Raw genomic sequence first — 26,297 nt, 5'->3', positions numbered from 1 at the left:
CTGGCTGGGGAAATGGAGGGAGGCCCAGCACCGGGGATCTGGGCTCCCCACCCCCAAGATGTACTGACTGAGGGATCCTGTTGTCTGTACCTACAAGCTCTGCTTTGACCGTGTTCCCGTCGTCTAATAAACCTTCTGTGTCACCGGCTGGCTGAGCGTCGCGGTGAATCGCAGGAAGTGGGGGGTGCAGGGCCCGGACTCCCCCACCCTCCGGGACACGGCCCACGCGGTGGAAGGGCTTCTGCTAGGAGGGCCACATGGCAGGGGCGGGCAGGAGTAACCCGCACCCCCCCCCCCAGCATGCAATGATTAGAGGGGCCCAGCCCCCAACCGGCCCAGCCCCAGCTCCCGCCGAAGGGGGGGTTGAACCCAGGCCTGTTACACACGCTCCCCAAACGGGGGGGGACCCTAGAACCCCCTGCCCCCGCCCAGAGCACGGGGGGGGTCTCCTCCCACCCCCCCCTACAGGACCCGCGTTACCTGCAGCCGCCAGGCCTGGAGCAGGAAGGGCACTAAGAAGCTCCTCCCTTTACCTAGAGCTCAGCTACGCTCCTCGGCACACCCCCACCCCACTTCCTTAGTGAGAGAAGAGGTCAAAGGGCACCGGATCTAGAAACCCAGGTCAGAGGTCAGCGTCCTTAGGTACCGGTTGCTAGGCGTGGGGCAGTTGCCCACACGAACTATGGTAACCGAGGTGCTTCCGGGGTGTGGCCGGATGTAGACACTGGGGGCCAAGGTTCACCGCAGTCCCAGGGACATAGGGACTGAAGGTACCAGGACTAAGATGGAGGCGACCACGCTTCATTGCCCACAGTCAAGATGGCAGCCCCCAGCGCTTTCTCTGATTGGCTTAGAATTGAGCAAGATGGCGGCCACCAGCTTCCCTCGCCGGCTGATTGGCTGCCTGGAGCAAGATGGCGACCAACGGGCTTCTTCACCCACTGATTGGCTGACAGCGAGTAATATGGCGGACAGACGGTTCCTTACCAAGTGATTGGTAGCCCTCAGTCAAGATGGCGGTAGAGTGGCCTCACTGCCCACAATCAAGATGGCGTCCTGCGAGAAGCGGCGCTCAGCTCCGGCCCCAGCGACTGGGAGCGGGCTAGTGGAGCCGGTTCGGGCGGGAGTTGGAGGCCGGGAGCCGGAGAGCGAGGCCGAGTTCCTGCTCCAATCCGGGGTGACGTCCATGGTGCGGGAGGCGCTGCTGAAGGTGCTGGAGGCGCGGCCCGAGGAGCCTATCTCCTTCCTGGCCAGTTACTTCGAAAAGCTGGTGCTGAGCGGCCCCCAGGGCGGTGCTGCCGGGGACCGGCACGGGCAGCATCAGCGCCTCGGCCGGGCTCTGTGGTACGTGCGCCTGGCCCACCATTCACACAGGTGCGGAGCGTGAGCTGGGTGATGGGGGTGCGACGCGAGACTACAACTCCCGACCTGCCTCACGCTAGGCCCGATAGAACGTTCTCTGGCCCGGCGAGTAGAGCATTCTGGGAGTTGTAGTCTTCGTGAGGCTGCCGCGTGGACGGCTGAGGGATACATGATGGGACTTGTAGTCTTCGTGGCTGTATTAATACTGGGCTTTTCCTGCTCTCTTGTTAGGTAAGGGGGTCTGCACATGCCAGGGGAGGTAGTCCCTACAGTCTACTGAGAGAGCAGGGCCATGGGGGTTTGCAAGGTTGTTAGCCTGCTCATCCTTGACTGTTCTGTCCTTGGTGCCACAGCCTTGCACAGCAGGTGCAGGGCAGGGGACTGTTGCTCTGCAAGTCAGGTGTGAGGGGAAAGTACCCCCAGGGCCGGCTTTAGGCTGATTCCCTGGAATTGGGCCCCGTGCCAAAGGGGGCCCCGCTCCAGGGGTCTTCGGTGGCATTTTGGCAGCAGGGGGGTCCACTCCAGGGGACTTCGGCGGCATTTTGGTGGTGGGGGGGGTCCTTCGGTGCCACGTAATACCAAGAGCGGACTCCCCACTGCTGAAATGCCGCCAAAGGCCCGGACCGCTGCCAAGTATTCGAATCAGGCCCTGCGGGTCATAAAGCTGGACCTGACTACCCCTGGGCCCAGATAAGCTTAAGTGCTATTCATCTCATCCACTCTGAGGAGTAAGCGAATCCATGTGCCCGGCTTTGCTGTCCAGAACACTGGATTAAAGAGGATGGAGTGTTGGCAGATAATGGGTGTGGGGCTCAGTGTTATTCAGTATAGTTCATCTTGCATGGCAGGAGAATGTGTCCAGAACTGTAGGTGGACTGGACTGTTGCAAGCTTCACCCAGTTGTGTTTTGGTCGCAGTTCCTTTAGCTATGGATCTGTAACTTGGAAATTCCCCCTCCCCACCAGCCCCAACCCTGTGGGCTAACAAATTATTTGATTGTGTGTCATGGCAGGACTGCCTTTAACAACAACGTCAGCATGGCTTACGAGTGCCTGAGTGCCAGAGGCAGGAGGAAGAAGCCAGGAGTCAATGGGAGAATCTACAGTGAGTTGCTCAAAAAGATCTGCCAAGATGGGGAAGCCCCTGAAGAGGTTGTTTCTTCTTTGCTGAGGAAGATCCAGTGCCGGGACCATGAGGCAGTGCCTTTTGATGTCTTCCGCTATGGGGTTCTCAGCTGCTTCGTGCTTCTTGAGTTTGTGGCCAAGGCTGATACTTTGTACAATGTACTTGATGATGGTTCAGGCGTGGCAGATAAAAGGGTTTGCCAGGCAGTCCTGGGCACTCTGGAAGACGCTCTCGGAGCCAGCGACTTCTCTGTCCCCATCCGTTACTTGGAGGCCGGCTCCAAGCTGGGACCAGACTGTTTGGCTTTGGCCATGGACAAAGCATTGCTAGAGAGGAAGATTTGCTCCTCCATGAACAGGGAAGAGTTTCTAAAGAAAGCCACAGCCCTATTCATTGCAAAAGTAAAACCCATTGACTGATGCTCTCCAGTGGGGACAACACTCCCTGTGTTAGGGCTTCAAATGGAGCAGATTATTCTGGGGAAACATCAAATCCTGGGACTTCAGGTGGCCTGGCCACAGGGGGTGGGCCTGCCAGTTCCTGTCCTTGCCTGAAGAGCTCTGGATCTACTTGACTAGAGAATGCTTGTCTTAAATTTCCTATTCACCTCCTAACTCCATCCTGAACACCTTAAATTCCAGCCACCTGTAGCATTTCATCTGCTGGCTTATATATCCACAACTGAGAACCTCCCTTTTAAAAATGTTTTATTTCCAATAGCTATTGTAAACCTCTGCTTATAGCTTGGGGAACATCCAGGGAAACCCAGGAATTCCAGGGCAGTGCTAGAAACTAAAAATGAGCCATTGTGGCCTGAGCACAGGACTTGGAGTTAGGGACTTCTGAGCTGTGGTCCTGCTCTGCCACTGATATATTTTGTAACTTTGGGCAAGTCACTTAGGTTCTGTTTTTCCTGTCTATAAAATGGGGGTAAGACCTTCTTCAGAGGGTTGTGCTGAGGCATAACAGGTAAATGCAGCACTTGGAGGATTTAAAGTGCTATTTAAGTGTTGTTAATTAAATGATGTCATTTTGTTAAATAGGTAAGATGATGAATATCTGGCAAGAAATGAGATTTCATCAAAAGCAGATGTGTTGGCCAGTGGCTGAATTTCAAATCCCTACATTAGCATTAAACTATGCTGAGTGTTTCAGCATATTGCAATTTACTAAACTGCATCCTGTAATCTGGACCCTCAAAAGCAGAGATCATACATGACTGGTAATCTATAAAGCAAAACTGTGGTATATTAAAGATTTGCTAGTAAGTTTGGAATTTAAACACCTGATGATGAAGCAAAAACAGGATAAATTCTAATTCCCTTCTGGGCTAATACACCTTGCTATGTTTACTTCAACTGGCGATGCTGGTTGGACCATACCTTATTTATTTATGAGTTTAGATCTATGATTATTCATGCAATGCAATGATTTGTTTATAAGAGGACATTAAACTGTTTAAACTTTTAGTTTGGCTGTAAACATCTTTCTTAATTGCATGGTAGCCTTTACTGTCAGCAACGCTGCATTTTATAGCACGCTTTCTGTGAGGATTTCAAAGCACCGGCAGCCCCCTGTGACTTTAAGAAATGTCCCCATTTTGTAGAAAGGGGCAGCAAGGGGAGAAATAGAGGAGGAGACTTTGAAAAGAGGCCTCTAATTTTGCATGCTCAGTGTTTAGCATCTAGGGCTCAGGGGGGCTGGAACACTTTTTATAGTGGGGGGGCTGAGAGCCATTGAACCAAACCATAAAGCCTGTATATAATGGAAACCACTTCAAGCCAGGGGGTAAGGAAGTACCCCCAGCAGCCTTGGTTCCAGTACCTATGCTAGGGCTTCATTTTTTATTTTTTTTCCCCAGAGATGCTAAGCACCCACAACTCTAACAGGAGCTCTGCCAATCAGGTCCCTGAGGTTAAAATTTGGTCACCCAAAATTAGAGGCCACCTTTCTTGACCTGCCTTAGTGAGTGAGACAGAGCAGGGAATGCAACCCGGGGTCCAGGGTCATGGTTCTGTGCTCTAAGCAACTAATTCATAGATTCTAAGGTGAGAGAAAGGGCCATTGTGATCATCTAGTCTGTCCTCCTGTGTAACAGATCACAGGGCAACTGAGGTCATTCCCAACTTATTTACAGCAGCCAACGCTGATGTTAGTTTCGTTGCGTTCCCTTCTGGGCAAGGAGGTTGAGAGGTTTCAAGAACACTTCCTTTGTAGGCTATTCTGATGAAAGCAGACTCAGTGGCTGTGTAGGGCCCCTTTCCTTTGTTCTCTGCTGCCCAGCTGTGGATGTAGGGTGACCAGACAGCAAATGAGAAAAATCGGGATGGGGGTGGGGGGGTAATAGGAGCCTATATAAGAAAAAGACCTATAAAATCGGGACATCTGGTCACCCTATGTGGCTGTAACAGGAGTCAACTTGCAGCCTTGTTGCTGTGGAGCATGTGATGTATGTAATATTATCCAGCTAAAAGCCCAACACACCCCAATGCCAGATTATACTAGGAAATACACCGTGATTCTTTCCTAGAACACGTGCAGTGCTAATGTGTTTTGCCAAGCTGTTCAGCCCCGTCGCATTCTCAGCAACGCCAGTTGCTTCAGTGTTTCCTGTTGACGCATCAGAGGTACCCTACTTTCCGGTTGAAACAGAACCCCAGCCCACTCCCATCTCAGAGCCTGACCCTCTAAATCCCCCCCAGGTCCCCCCTGCTCCTGTCCCCTTCTCCCTGCCCCCCTCCCGGGCCCAAATCCCCCCACTACCCCTCCCTACGCCTCTCTCCCTAGTGGCCTCTCTCCCCTAGGGGGCGGTATCCCCTCCTCTACCCCCGCCCTCCGTGAAGTCACAAATCCCCGCCTCCCTCGCAAAAGCTGCTGGGAGCCGGAGTCCCTCAGCGTCCGGCCCCGCCCCCACGCCCGGGGCCTGAGCCTCCCATAGGTTGGCGCGAGCGCGGTGGGCGGGGTCGCTTCCCCCCACCCCACCCAGTGAACTACAGGTCCCGTCGTGCCCCGCGCTCGCGAGAGGCTCCGTTCGGCAGCCGCAGGAGGAAGCGGTTCGTAAGGCGCCATCCCGCTCGCCCGGCCGCCGCGCTCAGGAGAGTCCCCGGCTTCTCCGCGGCCTACCTCGGTTGTCGGCATGGCCCGGCCGCTGGTGCCCAGCTCGCAGAAGGCGCTGCTGCTGGAGCTGAAGGGGCTGCAGGAGGAGCCCGTGGAGGGGTTCCGGGTCACCCTGGTGGACGAGGGCGACCTGTACAACTGGGAGGTGGCGATCTTCGGGCCCCCCAACACCCACTACGAGGGCGGGTACTTCAAGGTGAGGGGGGCGCCTGGCCTGTGTGTGGGGGGGGGTCCCGTGGCGAGGGGCTTGGCCTGGGGGGGGCTGGGGGACCTTGCCCAGAGGGATTGGGGGGGCGTCCTGTGGGGATTCGGGGGGCCCGTGGTGAGGGGCTTGGCCTGTTGGGGGGTCCCGTGGGGCTGGGGGACCTTGCCCAGAGGGATTGGGGGGCGTCCTGTGGGGATTCGGGGGCCCGTGGGGGGTGTCCCGTGGTGAGGGGCTTGGTCTGTGGGGGGGGGGTGCCGTGGGGCGGGGGACCTTGCCCAGAGGGATTGGGGGGCGTCCTATGGGGATTCGGGGGCCCGTGGGGGTGTCCCGTGGTGAGGGGCTTTGCCTGTGGGGGGTCCCGTGGGGATTGGGGGGGGCTCGACCAGTGGGAATTCGGCGGTCCCGTGGCGAGGGGCCTGGCCTGTGGGGGGGTCCCGTGGTGAGGGGGCTGGGGGGCATTGCCCAGGGGGATCTGGGTGGGGGGGGTCGTCCCGTGGGGTTTGGGGCAGGTCCCGTGGGGCTGGAGGGGGCCGTGGAGAATAGCCCCGGTGAGCAGTGACTAAGAGGGTTCCTGTTCTCTGCCCCTTAGTGGGGTGACATCAAAGGATGTCAGAGAAGCTTGAGGGGGCTTTTCTAATGAGAGCGATGCTGGAGGCAGGGTGTGTCTGCTTCTTTTGGGTGGGGTATTGAGGTGGCTGTTCGTAGGGGAGCTTGCCCTTCAAGGCGAGGGACTTGCCCTGGGAGCTGGAGGGGGTTGAGGGATCCAGTTTGGGTGGGGATTGCTTTTCCTGGTAATTTCTCCCCTGGGAGGGGGCTTAATTCCCAGTAGTTTTGGGGATCTGCTCCCCACCTGGTCCACGGGTAGAGGAGAGGCCATTAGAGGAAACCCTTTTTGTATCCCCTAGGAGCTGCTTCCCCTCTGCCTGGCATTTGGAGGGCTGCTGCTGTCCTGTAGGGGGGGTGAGGGTCTCCTAGCGTTGTCACAGTCCCTCATACCCTACTCCAAGATGGAGACAAAGGACTCAGGCCCTGTGTATGGAGAAGAGTAGATCAGGCCTAGTGAGCTGTTCCTTGGTGATAGAGTGGGGAAGGGGGTGGGGGGTATTGTTTTAACGAAGGCCCCTGGAGATATGGTGGGGGGTGTCTGTGTGTGTATGTTGGGTGACATATAGAGGAGGTGTGTATGTAAATATTGAGTCTGTGCAATCCGGGAAGTTGCTCAGTCTCCTTCCTTCCCCTTCTTCTCAACCCTGGGGATGACTGAGTGGAAATGAGCCCAGGGAGTGAGTCAGCTGGGCCCAAGAACCTGAGAGGTGCCTCTTCCCTGTGCCTGGGCAGGGAAATCTGCCGCTGCAATACCCGGTTTCCCAGCTAAACTGTAGATGAGTCTCCTGCCTGACCCCATCTTTCAGGCTGGGCTGGGAGTTGTCTGCCCCTAACTGGGCTCTCTGTGAGGCTCTGATGGCTCCCTTTGGAATCCTTGAATTCTTACACATACCCCCTCAACAGCTCTTGCCTTCCCCTTTGTACCTGTCTTCTTAGCCAATACATTGATCCATGGACAATAGACTGGGCTCCCTGCATGGCGGGGTGGGGAGGGGGCGGACTTCTCCTTGAACTTGTGTTAATGTCAGCATGCACAGTTCATAGCAAAGCACTGTTGTTTTCAAGGATTCCCTTCTTGGGAACTCTCTGCCTCTGGAAGGTTTTGTTCTGATCCTCACTAGCACAACAAAGGGGATTATTCCGAGAACTTCTGCTGTTTCTGACCAGAGCTCACTGCATGGCCTTGTCCATGTGGGGAGGGGAAGACGGGGGAACCTGAACAATATGAAGCTATGCAAAAAATCTTGTTTCTAAGTCCCAACTCCTTATTTTCACCCCTCTTTCTGTGTCCCGGAGAACAGGATAGTCAAACAAAGGACTGATTGAAGGCAAGATGGTAACATATTTAAAGAGACAGTAGACCCGGTAATAATCCCCCTTCCTCCTCACAGTTGTGCAGAGTTCTTTGACCCAAAACCTAACTTGTAACTGAGGATTGAGTTTAGCAGGGAAAAGTGATGGGGAGTGGAGGAGGAAGCCATTTCAACTGTGGATCAAATTCAGGCCCATTTGGGGGAGGGTGGGACCGCGAAGGCTGTCTGAATCCAGTGTGACAAAGCAGATGTCTCTGCATTTTACACTAATCTATTATTGTCTGTTACCCAATGGCCCAGTAAGGCAGCATCCTGTGTTGTTCAGGTTGTAATTACAAAAGCATCCTAAACCTTGTCTGTGATTACCTTCCTGAATGGGGCCTGTGTCGGGATGATGGGTCTGGGACCACAGAGGTGGGGTGAGATGAGACTATGCTGTCCAGTGAAGCAGGATTATTTTACTGAGCCAGAAGCATTTTTAGTTGGCACCGTTCCTTAACAGGCTTTACCTTTCTACTCTCACGTACAGGACCCCAGGGACTCTGCTGTAAAGCACTTCAGAAAGTTACAACACATTTTAAACCTTAATCTTGCCATTTCATCTGTCAGTGGTTGTGCTGTCCTTTCAGAGAGCTGAATGCTCTGTTGCTGTGTGCAGCCTACTGCTGGCGCTCCTCTACCTGTCTCTGGAAATCCCCACAGGGATGGTGCATCACCCCTAGGCTACATAGCGACATTGCTGAAGCGGCGCGTCTTTTTGTATGGCTCTAATGTACATGGAAAGTCTGTGCGCCAGCAGACTGGAGTCCTGGCTCTACAGGGAAGGGTACAGCGCTTGGCAGGGATGTTGCTGGCTTCCCACACACCACCCAGCATGTGATTTCATCTCTGACTCAGAAGGCTGAGTGAAAGTCTGTCTCCATGGCCCACTTTAATCCTTGGCTTCCCTGTTGCTACTGCCTGCAAGAGGACCCCATTGTGATGGCTCAGTTTGCTAGAGAGCTGGACTGATGTGCAAAATTCATAGGGGTTTATTTTTAGCATCTAAAGTATGCACCCCTGCCAGTTTTTGCCTGGTCTTTCTCAACGGGGACCAGCTATTCTTAGGGATTAAATCAACTTGCATTAATCACAAAGCTCCAATTCCTCACAAGAGCTGAAGATCTGCAAGTAGCGTACAGACAGCTACGCCAGACTGGAGGAAGGTACTATTCCCATTCTGCAGATCAGGGGACTGAGGCACAGAAGTTGAGCAAGTTGCTTAAAGACCCATAGGAAGTCTGACAGTTAATGCTTAACCTCAGCTCTTCTAGCTGCAGCTTTGACCAACAGACCGAACAGATTTCTGGGTCTCAAAACCAGCTTCGGTGTTAGGTGGTGGTTTTGTGCAGACATGCTCTGGCTGCTCACTTGGCTTCAGTGCTTTGAGCTATTTTTGTCTGAGCCCTACCACAGTGGGAGTAAGGCTGTTTTCTTTGTTTCATGTTAATAAATTGGACTGGGAGCAGGAGCCTTCATTTCAGAATGTCCTCGGAGATTGAGCTGAGTGTGCTCAGGTGTAAAGCAGTGTCTGAAACCAGCACCACGTTTCACATATCGACTGTCTCTCTGCAATTCCCTTTTTGGGGAATGGGGGCAGGGGGACATGGCAAGTTATAGGAACAGTCTGTAACCACTAACACAGCCCACCCCCTCCCCCCCAGCTGCTTTCCCCCTTCCTTTCTCCCTATTAGAGGAATGTTCATGGGCCACTTCACTTTGAGTGGTCCCTTATGCTAAACTATCTGTTCCATCTTTTATTTAGCTGTGACAGGCTGCATAAGTTTCCCAGACCTGAAGCAAAGCTCTGTTGAAGCTCAAAGCTTCTCTCTCTTACAACAGAAGTTGGTCCAATAAAAGATACCACCTGGGACTGACACAGCAACACCACAGGAACAGCATGTCTGTCCCAGGATGGGCCAATATTCATGGGATTAAATCAGGCTAAGATCTTATTTCATGGCAGCTCCTAACCTGTCTGGCTCCTTGGCTTCTGCATTGATCCTCCAAGGCTGCTGCTGAATAAACTGCTGATCCTTTTCAACAAAACTCCTCACCACCCCGTAACACTGTCAGTTCTTTCCTTTATGCTTTTACTGGCATTTGGGAAGGAATGTGGCTGGAGACCATGACTGGGATCAGGATTCCTCAGTTATATGCCTGGCTCTGTCACTTGCCCACTAACTTGGCAAGTTATTTAACCTGTCAGTGCCTTGATTGTTCCATCTGTAAAATGGTGAAACTTACCTGCCTGACATGAGGCTTAATCTTTGTAAAGAGCTTTTAAGTCCTGACATGAAATTGCTCTAGAAGAGCAAAGTGCTTGATTGAGGAATGTTTCTTGAAGTTCTGTAAAGGGTAAACAAAACTCTTGTAGCTATAGCAGTTGAAAGTTTTAGACAGAGTCTAGGTTTATGGCAGGGGTAGACAACCTATGGCACCTGTGTCAAAGGCAGCACATGAGCTAATTTTCAGTGGTACTCACACTGCCGGGGTCCTGGCCACCGGTCCGGGGGGCTCTGCATTTTAATTTAATTTTAAATGAAGCTTCTTAAAACATTTTTAAAACCTTGTTTACTTTACATACAACAATAGTTTAGTTATATATTATAGACTTATAGAAAGAGACCTTCTAAAAACATTAAAATGTATTACTGGCACGCGAAACCTTAAATTAGAGTGAATAAATGAAGACTCGGCACAGCACTTCTGAAAGGTTACCGACGCCTGGGCTATGGTGTTCCTTTAAATGTTATCCAGTCCTGACGAGATCTGTGTCCAGGCCCCAAACTGAATTTATCTTTTGAAACAAAACAACTTATTAAACCCAGACTGCTGTGTTCCTGTCAACTAAGAAAAAGCCCTGCTTATTTTTGTTATGCTGGCTCTGCTGACCTCTTGTTTATTTGTCTTGAGTGCTGATCCGGTTTCACTTCAGAGTGTGGAACAAGAAGACCCAGAGCTGCAAATTCTCATCCAAACGTCAACAGGGTTTTTGAGGGGCTGCCTTGATCTAGGATGGTGGAGTCCATCTTTCTAGATACGGGGGAGAGGCTCTATTTCCTGACTCTAAAGGAATTAACCCTGAAGAACTTGTTAGGCAGAAAGCCTGAAGTTCTTGCCTTAAGAGCTATTATTATATCACAGGAACAAAGTTTGCCACACTCTGTCTCTCTGGTAAACATAGTGACTGCCAGCAAACCTGACCTAGTTACTAGACTGCATGGCTGTCTGAAGATGCCCCTCCATAGATCTGAGGAGAAAAGAATTTGATCCACAGGCAGTGCCCTAATGCCTGTATGGCAAGAGTACTGTCCGGAGGGTAATTTTCTGGTACCATCTTGGTATTTCCTCCTGTTGCCACAAGAGTCTTGTGATTTGGTTTGTTTTCTCCCATACCTGGCTGGCCTCTTGAGCAGTGACTCATCCCTCACCTGGGAGGAAACAGTACACGTTGGAGGGAATCATCTGCGCTGGGGAATTGGTAGAGACCTGGTACTCTGCTGGGTCTCCTGAAGAGGGGGAGGCTTGGTGATGGGATGGGGAATACAAGGAAGCAGATTTGATAAGAAGGCGAGACTGCCATGGTCTCTTGAAAGTCACCTCCAAAAAGTGCCATAAATCCACCCTGGGAGGTCGCCCTGTCCACCGCTCTGAATCTTTGCCAAAGCTCAGACCACCAGTGTTCTTGTCAATATCTTCCTGGAAGTCTGACACTATAGTGATGCCTCTTTCATCAGCGGGTATTGCTGAGTAGCAAGGCACTCCCCTTCCTAGGGGATGGGATTACATGGCTTCCATCCAGCAATGCAAAGCTGTTCCACTAGAGCTGCAGGGCTTGACCTCCACTTCTCCAAGGGGAGGGATTTCAGGGGGCTGTTAACACCCGAGACAGTTGCAAGTGCCTAAAATCCTTCTGAGCTGGTTTATATCCGACCTTCCATAGCTCTGTCTACCTAGATCTGAAAGTGCTTATTATGAGCCGTGGTCATATCCTTCCAATTACACACCCCGTCTCCAGGGAAGCTATCATCCTCTCTTCACAGGTAGGGAAAGAGGCACAGGGTTAGTGACTTGCCCCAGGTCCCAGTCTATGACTCAGCTGTGAATAGTACTCTGATTTTCTGTGCCTGTGCTCTAACCACTCAATCAGGCGTCCTCCCCCACTCAGCAGTAGTAAAGAGAAGCTGGGAGCTTTGGACTTAGCTACTGCATGGGAAGTGGTACTGGTGCTCCCTCTGAATGAAGCTTGATGGTCACTTCTTGGTGGAGGTGCAGGGGAAGGCGTCTGTCTCCTGTCCGTGTGCAGAGTGCCAGGGGGGGCGTACATGGGCTGCATGCCCGCACAACTCATCTGATTTTTTGTACAGTCTTGGCTGGGGCTCCACAGCTCCCCCCGAAGCATCAGCATGGCCATGACACCCCACCACTGCCACTAACGATCTCTTTGTTTCTTCACAGGCTCGTCTCAGGTTTCCTATTGATTATCCCTATTCGCCCCCCGCCTTTAGGTTCCTGACCAAAATGTGGCACCCTAACATCTATGAGGTACGTCACTCGGACTGTCTTCTCATCTGCCCCCAGGACAGATTGGTTTTCTAGTCAATTGCTGCAGTAGCACCAAGCCCTCTGGATCGCACTGAAGTGTTGACCTCGGTGTCGAACACCAGCCTGTATTGACATGTCCTGTAGTGGAGGAGGGTTTTAAGCAAATACATTGGGGTTCTCCTGGAGGTGTCTTGTACCTTTTTCAGTTTGTGTTGGAAACACAGCAGCCAGTCCAGGTTTGTCCTGGGCTCAGACAGTTCATCTCCTTTCTTGGAATCCGTTCCAGAACTAGTCTGTCTGTCCAGTCTTGCAGTCTTCCGTGTTTACTGTATTTGCCCACAGCGCCTGGCTATTATGTGGTCATGCCCTGTAAGATCCATGGGGAGATACTGAGCGAGCGAGCGACTTGCAGGACTCTCAGTGCGTACCTGCTGTGGCTGGCTGCAGAAAGTATTTCGGGTACTCAGTGCCCTGTGTGTACTTGCGCCTCATTCAGAGCACTGGGGGGGATACGGCCCACGCAGGCATGGAGGGCGTCTCTCCAAGTGTCCCAGGACAGAGATCAGTGCTTTGTACAAATGACTCATCACTGACTGCCATCCATTACCTGTCCTGTAGTAACTATGGCAATCTCTAGTACTCTTAAGGGCTGGCAGGTGGGTAGTGGGTGTGATTTAGATCAGTGCTCTTCACTGCAGGGGTGATTGGAGTGAACCTCTCCCTAAAGAGACTCCCCAGGGCATCATATCTATAGTGGCTCAGCCCATAGGCACATCTCAGTACAGTTCAGCTTGGGAAGGTTCTTTGCTGGATCTGTCATAGCAAGACACTTCACTCCCTGCTCTGTGAGGCCTTTCAGGCTAATTGAAATCTGCCTGAGCTGCTGGCTTAGTGGAGGCCAGGAGAGTCCCTATCCAAGGACTTGCTCCCCAAGATGTGGCTGAAGATAGGACAGCTAAACTGATCCTGACTCTTCTCTGGGCATTGGCGACAGTGATTGGCTGTTTGTTCCCAGTTACTTGTAAGCCACTTGGTGGTATTTTCCTCAGATCTGCCCTGGAAGCAAAAGCTGGGGGGCGGGGCAGGCACGAGCAAACAGGGCAACAGGCACTATAAATCACCCACCTTGTAGAGCGGTTTGGAGTGCCCGGGGTTGGGACATCAGCGCCTGTGTAAGCAGACTCTCTCTCTGTGTGCTTTCAGACTGGCGATGTCTGTATTTCAATTCTCCACCCTCCGGTGGATGACCCGCAGAGCGGGGAGCTGCCTTCCGAGCGATGGAACCCTACCCAGAATGTACGGTAAGGCCTCAAGGAGGGAGGGGAGGAACATTCTGGATGCGAGATGCTTAGCAGTTCTGATGCAGAGGGTGGAGGAGGTGCCCGAAGGAAACAGCTGGGAAAAGCCTTTCTAATCCTAGAGGTTGCAGGAAATACCTGGATTTATTTTCTTTTGAAATTCAAAGGCAAATCAGTTTCCTACAGGCTGGATGTCAGCACTTTTGAAAGGCAGTGTAAGCTGCAAAGGAATTCAGGTTTTTCATGCACCAGAGACCAGCTTGCCTTCTGGTTGGCATTCAGTTTCTCCTTCAGCTTAAGAAGGTCATGGCGTCTGACCTGCTCATGGGAGTCAGGATGTGGTCACTGTTGTGACATGCAGTGTAAGTGGGTGCTGCTCTTGCAAACTGACCAGGTTTTATTAAACTCTTCGCCATGAGAAGATGCTGTGATTTCCAGTCCCTCTCAGATCTGGGTGGTGCAGGTTGGCCGATCGCCTGTCTTGACTCTTACCGCTCGTTAACTGTTTTTCAGGACTATCCTTCTGAGTGTGATCTCGCTGCTCAACGAGCCCAACACCTTCTCACCCGCAAATGTGGATGCCTCTGTGATGTACAGGAAGTGGAAGGACACCAAAGGGAAGGATCGGGAGTACACAGACATCATCAGGTGCGTGGCAAGCTGAACTCCGGCTTCGCAGAACTTGCATTTAAACAAGAGGGGAGGAGCTTCTTGTTTAGACGACCTTGCTTGGGAGTGTTTATCTAAATGGTCCCGCATAGACTCTGGGGTGAACGCCTGTGAGGTGACTGAATGCAGGAGGGATTCTTGTTCCACTGTTGCTGTAGTCCTGTACTCCCCAGTTGGTTAACAGCGTGAAAGCTCACTGCTACCAGGAAGGTCGGGGACTATAAGACGTGGATTTCTGCAGAGAACAAAGCAGGCAGAGGGCTCAGTGCAGATCCTCCTCTATGGCAAAGGGCCTGGGCTGGGTGTGAAGTGGGGGTCTAGAGGGGAAAACTCTGCTGTGTTTGTCTGCAAACCTGGGTTCTAGGACCTGCTCTGCCCCTTGGACTTAGTGTGGGACCCGGAGTGAGTCTCTTACCCTTCCCTATACCTCAGGTTAAAATGGGAGGGGCGTTTAACGGAATTGGCCTCTGAAAGGGGCTAGGGAAGGCAGACTGAGCTGATAGTATTGCTTGCCAAACATAATTCTAGCACATATTCATGACTCTTTGTATGAACCGTGAACGTACATCATGCAAGAATATTAATGATCAGTGAGCTGCTCGTTTTCCAATGATATCTTCTTACCAGCCACAGTTTAGATGCAGATTATGACAACAATGTGTTAGGCATAGTGAGTATTTCAGGCCTGACAAGAGCTGCTGACACAGAATAGTGAATGACCAGTGGGCCTCGGGCATGAGATGGGTGTGACAGAGGAGACCCTGGAGACCGACCTGCCTTTTTATCCCTAGAGGTGTGGGCATGCATCAGTGCCCATTGGCAGGCCAGAACGAGAGACGTATGTCCAGCTCTGTGGAAGACTTCAGCCTTCAGGGCTGGCACCTCTCCTGGCCTTCAGACCTTGATTGAATAACTGCTCCGTGTCTCTGCCCTGTTCTCATCTGTTCCTTGCCCCTTTCAGGAAGCAAGTCCTGGGAACCAAGGTGGATGCTGAACGGGATGGCGTGAAGGTCCCCACCACGTTGGCAGAGTACTGTGTGAAGACCAAGACTCCAGCCCCGGATGAAGGCTCAGACCTTTTCTACGACGACTACTATGAGGATGATGAGATGGAGGAGGAGGCAGACAGTTGCTATGGCGATGAGGATGATTCTGGCAACGAGGAATCCTGACGCCCTTCTGGCAATCGCAAAACTTATCATAAACTATTGAATTTTACCTCAACTAGGACACACAAACTGGCTTGAATTTAGGATCTGTCAGCCCTGAAATTAACTCTCTACCTCACAGGGAGACTGTTCTGCTGTAAAGGAAAAACCACAACTGTCTTTGTAAAAACCCTGTTTTATAAACTTCCATGAGGGTGGGGGGTGAATACATGGAGCGTTTACAAATCCACCTTGAGCTGGGAACCTGGGTACACTAAGGAGACAGTGACAGACAACCTGGCAAATCATGTGAGACGCTTGGGGATGTGTGTCTTTGTCTTAAATCCTGCACAGGAGAAATGGTTTCTGGGAGGTTGCAGCCTTGGTGAAAGGTTGCGTGCAGGAGGTGGAGGGGTTGGGGGAACGTGTGTGCTTATGACTAGTTCACTGCAGTCTATGAACTGATCATAATGGTAACTGGTCCCTCCCCAGCACTTTGTGTTTTAAAGTTTCAGCTTTTTCCTCCTGGGGTGGCTCTGCAGAACCAGGCCAGGCCATCAGAGGGCAGCATGCTCAAAAGGCTGCCCAGCCAGCAGTCGAGCCATAGAGCCTAGAGAGTAAGGTAGCTACTTTCTGCCACTGTGCATGGGAGCCTCTCTTTCGCAGTTGCCTGGCTTTGGGCAGTGGAGCCTAGCGTGACGCTAGCAGGGATGGGGAGAAGTGGAGAGTGTTCCTGGGCAGAACATCAGGGCTGCACTGACAAGCCGGGGGCGGGGGGAGTTTTTAGTTCTTAGCTGGGTGGTTAGGGGGGTTAATTTTCAATCTTTTGGCTTCTGTTTTTTGCAAAGTATTTAATAAAGTACTTTCAGGGACTAGCCGTGTGGCATGTGAGCACTAGGGAGTGCTGCCTCAGCCTGGGGTGGTGCTCTGCCTCTGAGGGTTGAAGATTTGCCTGTGGGATTGAATATTTATCTCAAGTCTTCCAAGGCTACAACAGCAATTGAGGGGGTTGTGGGGGGGAGAGATCTCTGCAGTACACAGTACAAGCTGCCCTGAATGAACTGGAAAAGGGTCTAACAAAGCGAGGCCAATAAATAACATCTGCTCCATGTGTTGGGGGTGACACGTGGGAGCCGTTGAATAGGTTCCTGCCATCTGTTATGACTACATACCAGCTCTGTGAACACACAAGTGCTAAACTGTATCCCCCACCACGGCCCCCTTTGAGGGCCAAGGATTGTGTAGCCAGGGACTTTGTCATCCCTGCAGCAGGATCTGGTCTGCCAGGCATTCAGGCTGGGATGTTGCAGTCTCTGACTGTCTACCCTACAGAACCTCTGCCACCCTAGCGCTGTTGACACAGCTGTGACTGCAGGGCTGCCTGGTATGGTTTGCCAGGACTACATTCACTTCAGTCTCTCTCTTAGGGTGACCAGATAGCAACTGTGAAAAAAACGGACAGAGCGTGGGAGCGTAATAGGTGCCTAAATAAGAAAAAGTCCCCCAAAACAGGACTGTCCCTATAAAAATGGAATATCTGGTTACCCTACTCTTAGGTATTTACCTGGTGCCCAACACTAGTATCTGAGCACCTCAAAATCTTTCATTCCTCCTCACAACTTCCCTGTGAGGCAGGGCAGTGTGACTCTCCATTTTACAGACGGGGAAACTGAGGCCCAGAAGGGCCAAGTGACTCTCCCACAGTCACCGGGCAGAGCAGGGAGTTGAAGCTGGGTCTCCCAAGTCCTCATCTAGTGCCCTAACCACTGGGCCATCCTTCCTCCATTTGACTTCCCCACGTTTTCTTCCCCCTTCTGGGACCCCACACCCTACTTAACACAGATCAGCACAAGCCACAGTCTACATGATAGGCTTGAGAGGGCAGCTGCTGATGCTTGCAGCGAGGTCTCTGGGTCTTGCCGCTGTCCTTGCCCTGCTGTTCCTCTTTTAACTTCCCTTTTTTGGTTTTAAGATCTTTGCTGTGTAGCTTTGGTGCTCTGCCGTGACTGTAATGATGGGTACTTGGCTGGAAAGCACAGGGCTGGGAGTTGAGTCACTGGGGTTCGATTACTGACTGCCAAGTTTCTGAGTGACTACACCCACTGCTTCCCTGGGTGTAAACAGGGATCAGAGCTGTTCCAGCATGGGCGTGTGAGGCTTATTTGCAAAGCACTGAGTCACTTCTATAGCAGCTGCTGTCAAACGTGTGGTTGTATGATGGGCTTGTGGTGAATACACACCACTTGCCATGTGTCCAATGCATCCTACATCATAACTAAGAACCCAGAAATCTTTCCCTACGCATAGTTTTTACCACTTCACTCCTGCTATTAATTTTACATGCAAAGTGCTCTGATGGGCAGCAGGATGAAACCCGAAGGATACACCGTAGGCTCTGTCTACATTGTGGAACTTAAAATGGGGCGTATTAGGGCTAGGCAGTGTGTATATATATGTTTGTTCCTGCTCAGCCCTGTTTTCTGTATGGCTGGGTCAGAGCCGCTGATTGCCGTGACCTAAACAAACTTCACCTCCTGTTAAGAAAGGCTCATCCTAGCTAGGAGTCCTGCAACCACTTGAACTCAGCTGTGCTTTCCTCAACTTCGCTTGGTTCCAATTCCATGAATGTGTCTGTAGCTGAGTAACTCTAGCCAGCGGGACCAGGCATGTGCAGACGTATTTGCTGAGCAGGGCCTTAGGTTACAAATTCTTCAGTGCTGGGACTGTCTTCTGCTGGATGCTGAAAACAACTGAGCCCTGGCCTTGATTATGGAGCAAACTGGATTCTATAGTGTCCCCTGAGTCCGCAGCAAAACTGCCGCCTCTGGTCTGAATGCAGCCCCATCAATGCTGGAGATGACAGGCAGGAAGATTTCAACATCTCTCAGCTCCCAGGCTGAGTTTGCAGCATGAGAAGTGTCTGGACGTGAAGATGTAGGCGCTGGAATTGAGAATTAAATGCGAGTCCTGGCCTCACGTTTGTGTTCAGAGTCATGTCTCTGACGGCAGAGGCACCAGCCATCCCTTCAACGTGGGGCAGGCGTTCAGAACTCAAACCGGCCTGGGATCCGGTGCTGTCCTGCAGGTGGCAGGCGTTGCCAGTCTAGTATCTGAGCTGGTGAGACTCAAGGGTTGGAAGGAAGGTCAGCGTGGGCTGGGAGGCAGTTTCTTCCTCTCGGGCATTATGATCTATCTTGGTGTGTGGTCCAGAGTGCGTTGGCTGAACAAAAGGGTGACACCCCTTGGGGTAACGGCAGTGCTTGTTTTAGCAGTGAGCTGGCTCTAGAAATTGAGGGGGCCCTACTGCATTATCCCTTAGCGCAGGGGTGGGCAAACTACGGCCTGTGGACCACATCCGGCCTACCAGACCATTTAATCCGGCCCTCAGCTCCTGCCAGGGAGTGCGGTCAGGGGTTTGTCCTGCTCCAGCGCTCCAGCTGGGGAGCAGGGTCGGAGGATTGCCCCGCTCCACGCAGCTCCCAGGAAGCAGCATGACCCCCCTCCGGCTCCTATGTAGTACGTGGAGGTGTGGCCAGGCGGCTCTGCGTGCTACCCTGCCTACAGACTCCGCCCCTGCAGCACCTATTGGCTGGGGTTCCCGGCCAATAGGAGCTGCACAGGTGGTGCCTGCAGACGGGGCAGCGCGCAGAGCCGCCTGGCCGTGCCTCGGCATCGGAGCTGGGACATGATCCAGGAGCTGCTTATGGTAAGTACCGCCTGGAGCCTGCACCCCTGAGCCCCCTCCTCCATTGGTCCCAGCCTGGAGCACCCTCCTGCACCCCAAACCCTTCATCCCCCACCCCAGAGCCTGCACCTCCAGCTGGAGCCCTCACACCCCATACCCCAACCCCCTGCCCCAGCCCTGACACCCCCCCTCCCACTGAACCCCTCAGTCCCAGCCCCACCCCAGAGCCTCCTCCCACACCCTGAACTCCTCATTTCTAGCCCCACCCCAGAGCCCACACCCCCAACCAGAGCCCTCACCCCCTCCCGCACCCATACCCCCAATTGTGTGAGTATTCATGGCCTGCCATACAATTTCCATACTCCAATGTGGCCCTCAGGCTAAAAAGTGTCATCCCCCCCGCCTTAGTGCCTTCCCCCTGAGGATCTCATAATACTTTACAAGCCCTACTGAATCCCTCCCAGCCCCGCTCCCGGCTGGGGCAGTAGGTGCTGGTATCCCTCTCTAAGCTAAGGCACAGGGAGGGAAAGTAGCTTGCCCAGGTTATGCGGCAAGTCAGTAGCAGTGTCTGGTCTCCCGCGCTGCCCTCCTCAGTGGGCACTGTTATGGCTCCTGCCTCCTTCTCCCTCCAAGGCATAAAGGAGAACTCAAGGGCATCATGCATGTCTTGTCCTGCAGGGTAGAGTTTCATGTCTCTCAACAGGAACAGAAACCTACCCAAGCACAGCCAACAACAGTGCAGAACCTGTCTGCTCCTGGTCCTGTTGCTCGGCTAATCCATCCCCCGTAGCTCTGGCTAATGGGTCCACACTGATTTGTTTTCCTTCCAAGCTTGGTCCAATTGATTTTTGTCTCTAGTGCTCAGGTGTCACGTACCCTGACCCATGCCTGCCTTGAGATGTGTGCAGGCTCTGCCCCGTTGAGCCACCGAACTTGGCCGGGGGGAGGCAGTGGGATTGCTTTAGAAGGCCCAGTACATGCATTCAACAGGCCATGCCACACTAAACAGAGAAGGTGGCTAAATGCTGGGAGGAAGGCAGGATTATCGCCATTTTCCAAATGGAGAAACTGAGGCACAGTGCGTGCTTTGCCACGGTTCACACAGGGAGGCTCTGGCAGAGCTGGGAATTGGACCTAGGTCTCCTGGCCATCAGTCCAGTGCCTTAACCACAAAACTCCCACCCTTCCTTTGCAAACTAGATGTCCTAACCGTGTGGTCTGTGTGTGTGTGACTGACACAGTGGGGTCCTTAACCAGAAGTCTCTGGAGTTTCCCTTCTCTGGATCCTCTCACTGAAAACTCCCCTCCCCCTGTCCCGGACTCCACCCAGTCGGTAACCTGATGCTGGAACTAAAATGCCTCCTCCAAGTTAATCATGGAGAGGGAGAGCCAGCAAGCTGTCGATGATGGGAAAACACAAGCAAACCCCATCTATGGCCCTGCACAAAGGGGCCTGTTCATTGTCACTTGCTGCTGCATCAGTGGGGACAGTTCTGGCCTCTTGCCTGTTCTGCTAGGTCTGTCCCAACACGGAGCGGCCCTGAGGGGAGGCCAAAGAGGGGTGTGTGGCTTTGCTGAGAGAGAAATAGAAGGAACAAAGATCAAGGAGATGCTGCCACCCTGGACTCTTCTGGTGTTTTGAGCCAAGAGGGTTGCTGAGGCTGAGTGTTCTACCAGCTCTGGGATAGATAGACTTCCTGGGAACATGGATGAGCTCCAATCTCAGCTGGGTCAGCTCAGCCCCGCCTGCCTCCCTAGATAAAATACGTCTCAAGAAGGTGACTGCTTGCTTCTATTATCTTAGTGCCTAGGAGCCCTGGCTCAGGGACCACAACCCCACTGTGCCAGGGGCTGCACAGAACAAAAAGACAGTCCCTGCTCTTAGTTCTTCAGAGAAGATCCTTGAAAAAAGGCAAGGTCCTGTCTGCTCTGAAGGAGCACCAGACCCTACAGTTCCTCTCATAAGGGCAGGGGGCTTGACTAGGACTCTCCTCTACAACTGGGTCCTGCGTGCCACCCCAGAGGTGGCTGCATTTCAGCATTGTGCTGCATGTGTATTGTTCGTGAAGCACTTTAGAATCATTCCATAGGGACAGACAAACAGTGGCATGTCCTGAGAGCCTTTAGGCTGGAGAGAAATGGATACTACTATTTCCAAATGCTTGAGTGGGATGTTCAGAAAGCCACGCAACAAAAGCATAACGTGTAGGAAATACAAGGGCTTTGAGCAAGCCAGTGTGCTAAAAATAGCAGCAAATAAATGGTAAACTGCAGCACTTGAACAGTTTGGGTGTAAAATGCTTGGAGATCTGCCCATGAAATGCTCTAAAATTGTCTTATTTTTCTCTTCCTTGGTCAGTCTTTCTTAGCCCATCACATGGGCTGTGGATCAAAGCTGGGATGCCTTTCTCTTCGGAAGTGTCTTTTTTTTTGCTTTATTTTTACAGACACTATCTTAGGAATTTTTAAAAACATCTTTCCTGTATCTTTGGAAATATCCAGGTTTCTAGATATATTACTACTTTTTCCCCTCTCTGTCCATGTCTTGTTCGGACACAGTTCTGCAGACACTGGGTTGCTCACTCCCATGATTTTACCATGGGTCTCACTAGATGTGTTGTGGGTTTTTTCTTAAAGTTTCAGCTCCTGGAGTCATGTGACTCGGTGAGAATCTTGGTTGTTGTTTTTTTGTTTGTTTGTTTTTTGAAAGTACGTTTCTAATCGAGCTGGTCAGATTTTTCAGTGGACCATGTTTCTGTTGGCAAAAGCTGATTTGAAGAAATCAAAACATGGTGGGAACATATTGGGATTTTTTTGTGGTTGAAAGTCCTGATAGGAAATGATCAACGCATTACTTTTGCTGAGCTTGAAATGTTTCATTTAGTCTTCTAATTTAAATATATAAGTCAAAACAAATGTTTTGACCTCAGCTAAATGTTCTGGAATGCTTTGTTTCATGAAAAATTCAGAACTGCTACTCTGGCCCCATGCGGAGTGAAATTATATTGCAAAATCTCAGAATTTCACATGGGATTCAACTTTTTCTTTTTTTTAAAACCAGCTCCAGTGTCTAAGCCTCATGGTAGCAGAGAAAAGCCTGAAAACAGAACCTGAGTATACTCCAAAGCCTGAAGGCAAAGTAAAAGAACCCAACATCTATTATTTTTTAAAATCTCAGGATTTTATTGGGGCTTGACTCATGATGGTCACACATGTGGGACTTGGTGATAGGGCAGACGCTGTGGCTTGCTCCTTTCAAATCCAATGGGTTGCATGTCAGGAAATGCAACCATGGAACAGACCGATGCTTCATGTATCCTGCCCCCAACAGGGGTCTGCTTCAGTGGAAAGTCAACGCCTCTCCTCACATAATGCCCCTGGCCATTTGCTCGGTGGGATAAACACGCTGAAAGGGGTGGACGCATCCTTCCTGATCCTGCCCTCCGCCTCCAAATCATCTTTGTCTGGAGGCATGATCCTAGTGGCTTGAGAAACACTGCGGGTGATGTCAGTTGACCTAAACCCAAGGGACGTCCTTAGCGTTTGAAGTCAACTTACCCCTGGCTTTGACTTTGTTATGCTGCCAGTGCATTGTTCTCTTCCCTGGCCCCCCAGTGCCTCCCCTCTTGTTTAAATATTCTCTCCTGGGCTGACAGAGCAAAGCAGCTCGGAGGACCAATGAAAGGGCAGATGGGGGAAGTAGAGGAATGAGAGGCACTATCTGAGAACCAAGCATCCTTCACTGCAGCCTGAAGCCCCTAGATCCTCTGGCTACCGAGCACATCAACACACTGGTATAATTAGCTCCTGTAAGCTTGTTTCTTCCATTCCCCTTCCTTCCAATTACATCGAATGTTGCAAATTGCTTTCTGTAAACAAGGATCCACTGTGCGGGGCATTCGGGGAAGGGCTAGAGTTCTCAAGCAGGGCTGGCCGTCTCTGCTGGCTGACTCCCGTCCGGTACGGTCACCGTTCAGGCTGCGCTCGAGCGTCATTGGAAAGTTCAGTGTGCTGCCGTTCACTGAGGAAACGGCCTAGTGCAGTTAAAGGGCAACGCGGTGATACCGAGAGAAGGGCCCCAGGTGAAAGGACGCAGCATTTCGTGTGGGTGAGAAACTTCGCTCAGGGCCACACCCAGCTCTTAAAACCCTTTACAAGGTGCCTGCTGACCTAGGTTCCTTCCATAAAAATTAAAGTTTAACACGTGTGTCTGTAAGAGAAATGGCTGGAGGTGGCCTGTGAAGGGGTCAGGCTTGTTGTTGATACAAAGTCCCCAGGCATGAGACTTGTGGGGAGAAAGGGGGATAATCATTAATGGGAGGCTTTGGCTACTGAAGCAAACCAGCCTTCCGCAGAACCTGTATTCTAACAGTGTCGCCTTTAATCCAGCATGCCTGGTCCTGGTCCTGCACGGGCCACTCCCATTGACATTAGAACCTGCAGGATCCGGACTTCTATATCCAGGAATCTCATCTCTCCCTTCCCCCACTAAAATGCAGCCACTTCTGGGGTGGAACACAGCAGCTCACAGCAAGACCAAGCTTGTCTTAACAACCGTGTGTTTAAAGACAAGTGTGACTATTCGGAGGGGCTTACAGACAGAGGCTAGATGGGATGAAAAGCAACGTGCTAGAGGAGCCATCATGCTGTTTCCATAATTTTTGTTCTGCCTTTTTGGCTGTTCTTTATCCAATTAACATTCAGCATCAATATGGGGAGGGCAGTTCTAGCTGACAGTGACGAATGGAAAAACTGAGAGGCGGTGGAAAATTTTTACATGGGCAGAATGTAACGATCTGAGCTGGAATTTGGCCTGGACGCTAATCTGTGGGGGGCCCTAGGAAGAGAGTAGTGATCTGCAAATACAGACCTGGTCAAAGTGCAGTGAAATGGAGCATCATCCCCTATATCTAGCTTTACTTGGGGGAGAGTGGAGGTGCAGGGGGGAGGGGGGCTGTTTCTACAGCAGCCCTGGCTGCTGCAGAGAAGACACTGGTACAGTGGAGGTCATATCTCTCTAAGCTTGTGCACAACGCTCCAGAGAAGCTATGCAGCTGCCCATGTGATTCTATGGTAACAGGCACTGCTGAGGCAACCCACCCTGGCCTGCCACAAGCAACATACTAGCTGTGGATCATGTGGCGTTTTCCTGCAGCAGCCAGCAATTAAAGCAGCCCTGCATTCCAGACTTCTGTGGGCAGGTCTCTCTGAAAGTTGGCATGTGATCTTTACAAGCAGAACAAAACACGGTGATAGAGGGATCCCTAGTGTATACAGCATACAGACGGAATATAGCTGCTCCTAGGCATTTGCATCTAACTGGCAAGATGTACAATCTCTGGCGCTACTTTGGGGCATCTGAAATGCTTTGTCACTAAGCTTAAGACGTTTGGAATTTTTGGCACTGCGTCTCCTGGAGTAGATGAGGTTAGTCTCAGGCAGATTCCGTCTCTGGATCTCTCACTGTGTTATCCAGCTGCTTACGCTTGAAGCTGCCCTACCCATGGACTGTCTCGTCTGTCATGTCTTGTACAGCTCCAAGTACCCTGGCAACAATTAATAGTATAAATGCTATAGTGGATGCTGTTAGTGCGGTTTAGAAAGTGACACGTGTAGGGGCTGGAAATCTTTAACCACACACAAGTCCTTCTGTCTGTCTTTTAATTCAAAGCTGATTTTTTGGGGAGTTGGAACAAACTGAAAATAGCGAGTGCCCCATTTCAACTGTCCTTGTTCAACGGAAAGTAGACGAGGCTGGTCGATTTCGCTGTCCTTCTGAGGTGTTTTCACTCTCTGATTATTGCCAGTTACATAGCACCATGAATGTGCGGGTAGCTTGATAGCAAATGGTTTGCCCACAAGAACGTACAGTCTCAGATCCCGATCCTGCCAGCTGTTAAACTCGTGAGGGAATTCGTGCCTGCATGAGTCATCCCGTTAAACATTATGGGATAATTCATTCACATGCACAGCCTACATGCTGTCTACATTTGACATGACACAGCTGTAGCTGCACTGCTATAGCACTTCAGTGTAGACGCTATCTGCGCCAACAGCAGGGGTGCTCCTGTGAGCATAGGTAATCCACCTCCCCACGAGGCAGGAGCGGGGTGAATGGAAAAATTCTTCTTGTCAACTTAGTGCTGTCCACACTGGGCGTTAGACTGGTACAGCTGCGTCTCTCAGGGATGTGGACTTTTCACCCCCAGAGGCACAAACGTAGCTACACCGATTCAAGTTTTCAGGGTAGACCAAGCCTTAAGTGAGTGCAGAATTGAGGCTCAGTCCTGGAAAGGGATGTAGCTGGGTGGATGCTTATGCCCATTTGCAATCCCAATTAAACCAATGCAGTTGCACTACAGCCTACGTTGGGAAAACTTATGTTGCTCGGGGATGCGAATATTCAACCTCCTTGAGCAACATAAGTTACACTGACATAAGCGTTATGTCGGCAGGAGAGCTTCTCCCAGCAGCATAGCTTATGTTGCTCACGGAGGTGGGTTTTTTTATGCAAAGGGGAGAGCTCTTGCCTGTTGGCATAGAGCTGTACTGGGACAGCTGCCCCGCTGCATGGATAGACATGGCCTCAATGAAGACAAGTGCAAAGTACTTTGCTTAAGAAGGAAAAATCAGATGCGTAACTACAAAATGGGGAATAACTGGCAAAGTGGTAAGACTGCTCTAAAGGCTCTGGGAGTTAAAGTGGATCACAAATTGAATATGAGTCAACCATGTGATGCAGTTGCAAAAAAAGGTGAATGTTCTGGGGAGCATTAACAGGAGTCTTGGATGTGAGACGGGAAGAAATTGTTCAGCTTTACTCAACAGTGTAGTGTGCAGCCTTGGCCGCCACATCTTCAGGAAAGATGTGGATGAATTGGAGAGAGTCCAGAGGAGAGCAACAAAAATGATCAAAGGTTCAGAAAACCTGACCTGTGAAGACAGGTTAAAAAACAGGGCATGTTTACTCTTGAGAGAAGAAGGCCAAGAGGGAATCTGATAACAGTCCAGGGCTTCCCCGGCAGTGGAGGGGGGGGCAAGAGGGGCAATTTGCCCCGGGCCCCGCAGGGGCCCCCATGAGAGTTTTTCGGGGGCCCTGGAGCAGGATCCTTCACACGCTCCGGGGTCCCGGAAAACTCTCGCAGGGCCCAGGCCCCCGGAGGTTCTTCTGCTCCGGGTCTT

At 51.6% G+C, this 26,297-nt stretch overlaps 2 protein-coding genes across 3 annotated transcripts; both read left to right on the top strand.

Moving 5' to 3' along the window:
- Positions 1-964: 964 nt before the first annotated feature.
- Positions 965-3,956, top strand: TPGS1 (tubulin polyglutamylase complex subunit 1). 2 transcript variants are annotated; one of them, XM_044998751.1, is made up of 2 exons: positions 965-1,344; positions 2,375-3,956. In XM_044998751.1, the coding sequence occupies exons 1-2, from the start codon at positions 1,049-1,051 to the stop codon at positions 2,904-2,906; spliced, it is 828 nt and encodes a 275-aa protein (XP_044854686.1). In that variant the 5' UTR covers positions 965-1,048; the 3' UTR covers positions 2,907-3,956. The 2 variants fall into 2 exon arrangements, with proteins under 2 accessions (XP_044854686.1, XP_044854685.1); XM_044998750.1 differs by having other exon boundaries at positions 968-1,374.
- Positions 3,957-5,455: 1,499 nt separating this feature from the next.
- On the top strand, positions 5,456-16,222 carry CDC34 (cell division cycle 34, ubiqiutin conjugating enzyme). The gene is made up of 5 exons (XM_044998927.1): positions 5,456-5,800; positions 12,229-12,315; positions 13,519-13,616; positions 14,127-14,261; positions 15,244-16,222. Exons 1-5 carry the CDS (start codon positions 5,624-5,626, stop codon positions 15,452-15,454), a joined length of 708 nt encoding a protein of 235 aa, XP_044854862.1. The 5' UTR covers positions 5,456-5,623; the 3' UTR covers positions 15,455-16,222.
- The last annotated feature ends 10,075 nt before the right edge of the window (positions 16,223-26,297 follow it).

The sequence above is a fragment of the Mauremys mutica genome, chromosome 24 (genome assembly GCF_020497125.1).
Source record: "Mauremys mutica isolate MM-2020 ecotype Southern chromosome 24, ASM2049712v1, whole genome shotgun sequence".
Classification (NCBI taxonomy): Eukaryota; Metazoa; Chordata; order Testudines; family Geoemydidae; genus Mauremys; species Mauremys mutica.
The sequence above is the reverse complement of the archived record's forward strand: the minus strand, read 5'-3'. Positions and strand labels throughout refer to the sequence as shown.

Bases quoted from the DNA above. Each gene is read 5' to 3' on its own strand.
- TPGS1 (XM_044998750.1), top strand. From the start codon at position 1,049: ATGGCGTCCTGCGAGAAGCGGCGCTCAGCTCCGGCCCCAGCGACTGGG. The intron at 1,375-2,374 runs GTGCGGAGCGTG...GTGTCATGGCAG, and splicing joins CTGGCCCACCATTCACACAG to GACTGCCTTTAACAACAACG.
- CDC34 (XM_044998927.1), top strand. From the start codon at position 5,624: ATGGCCCGGCCGCTGGTGCCCAGCTCGCAGAAGGCGCTGCTGCTGGAG. The intron at 12,316-13,518 runs GTACGTCACTCG...GTGTGCTTTCAG, and splicing joins GGCACCCTAACATCTATGAG to ACTGGCGATGTCTGTATTTC. The intron at 13,617-14,126 runs GTAAGGCCTCAA...ACTGTTTTTCAG, and splicing joins AACCCTACCCAGAATGTACG to GACTATCCTTCTGAGTGTGA.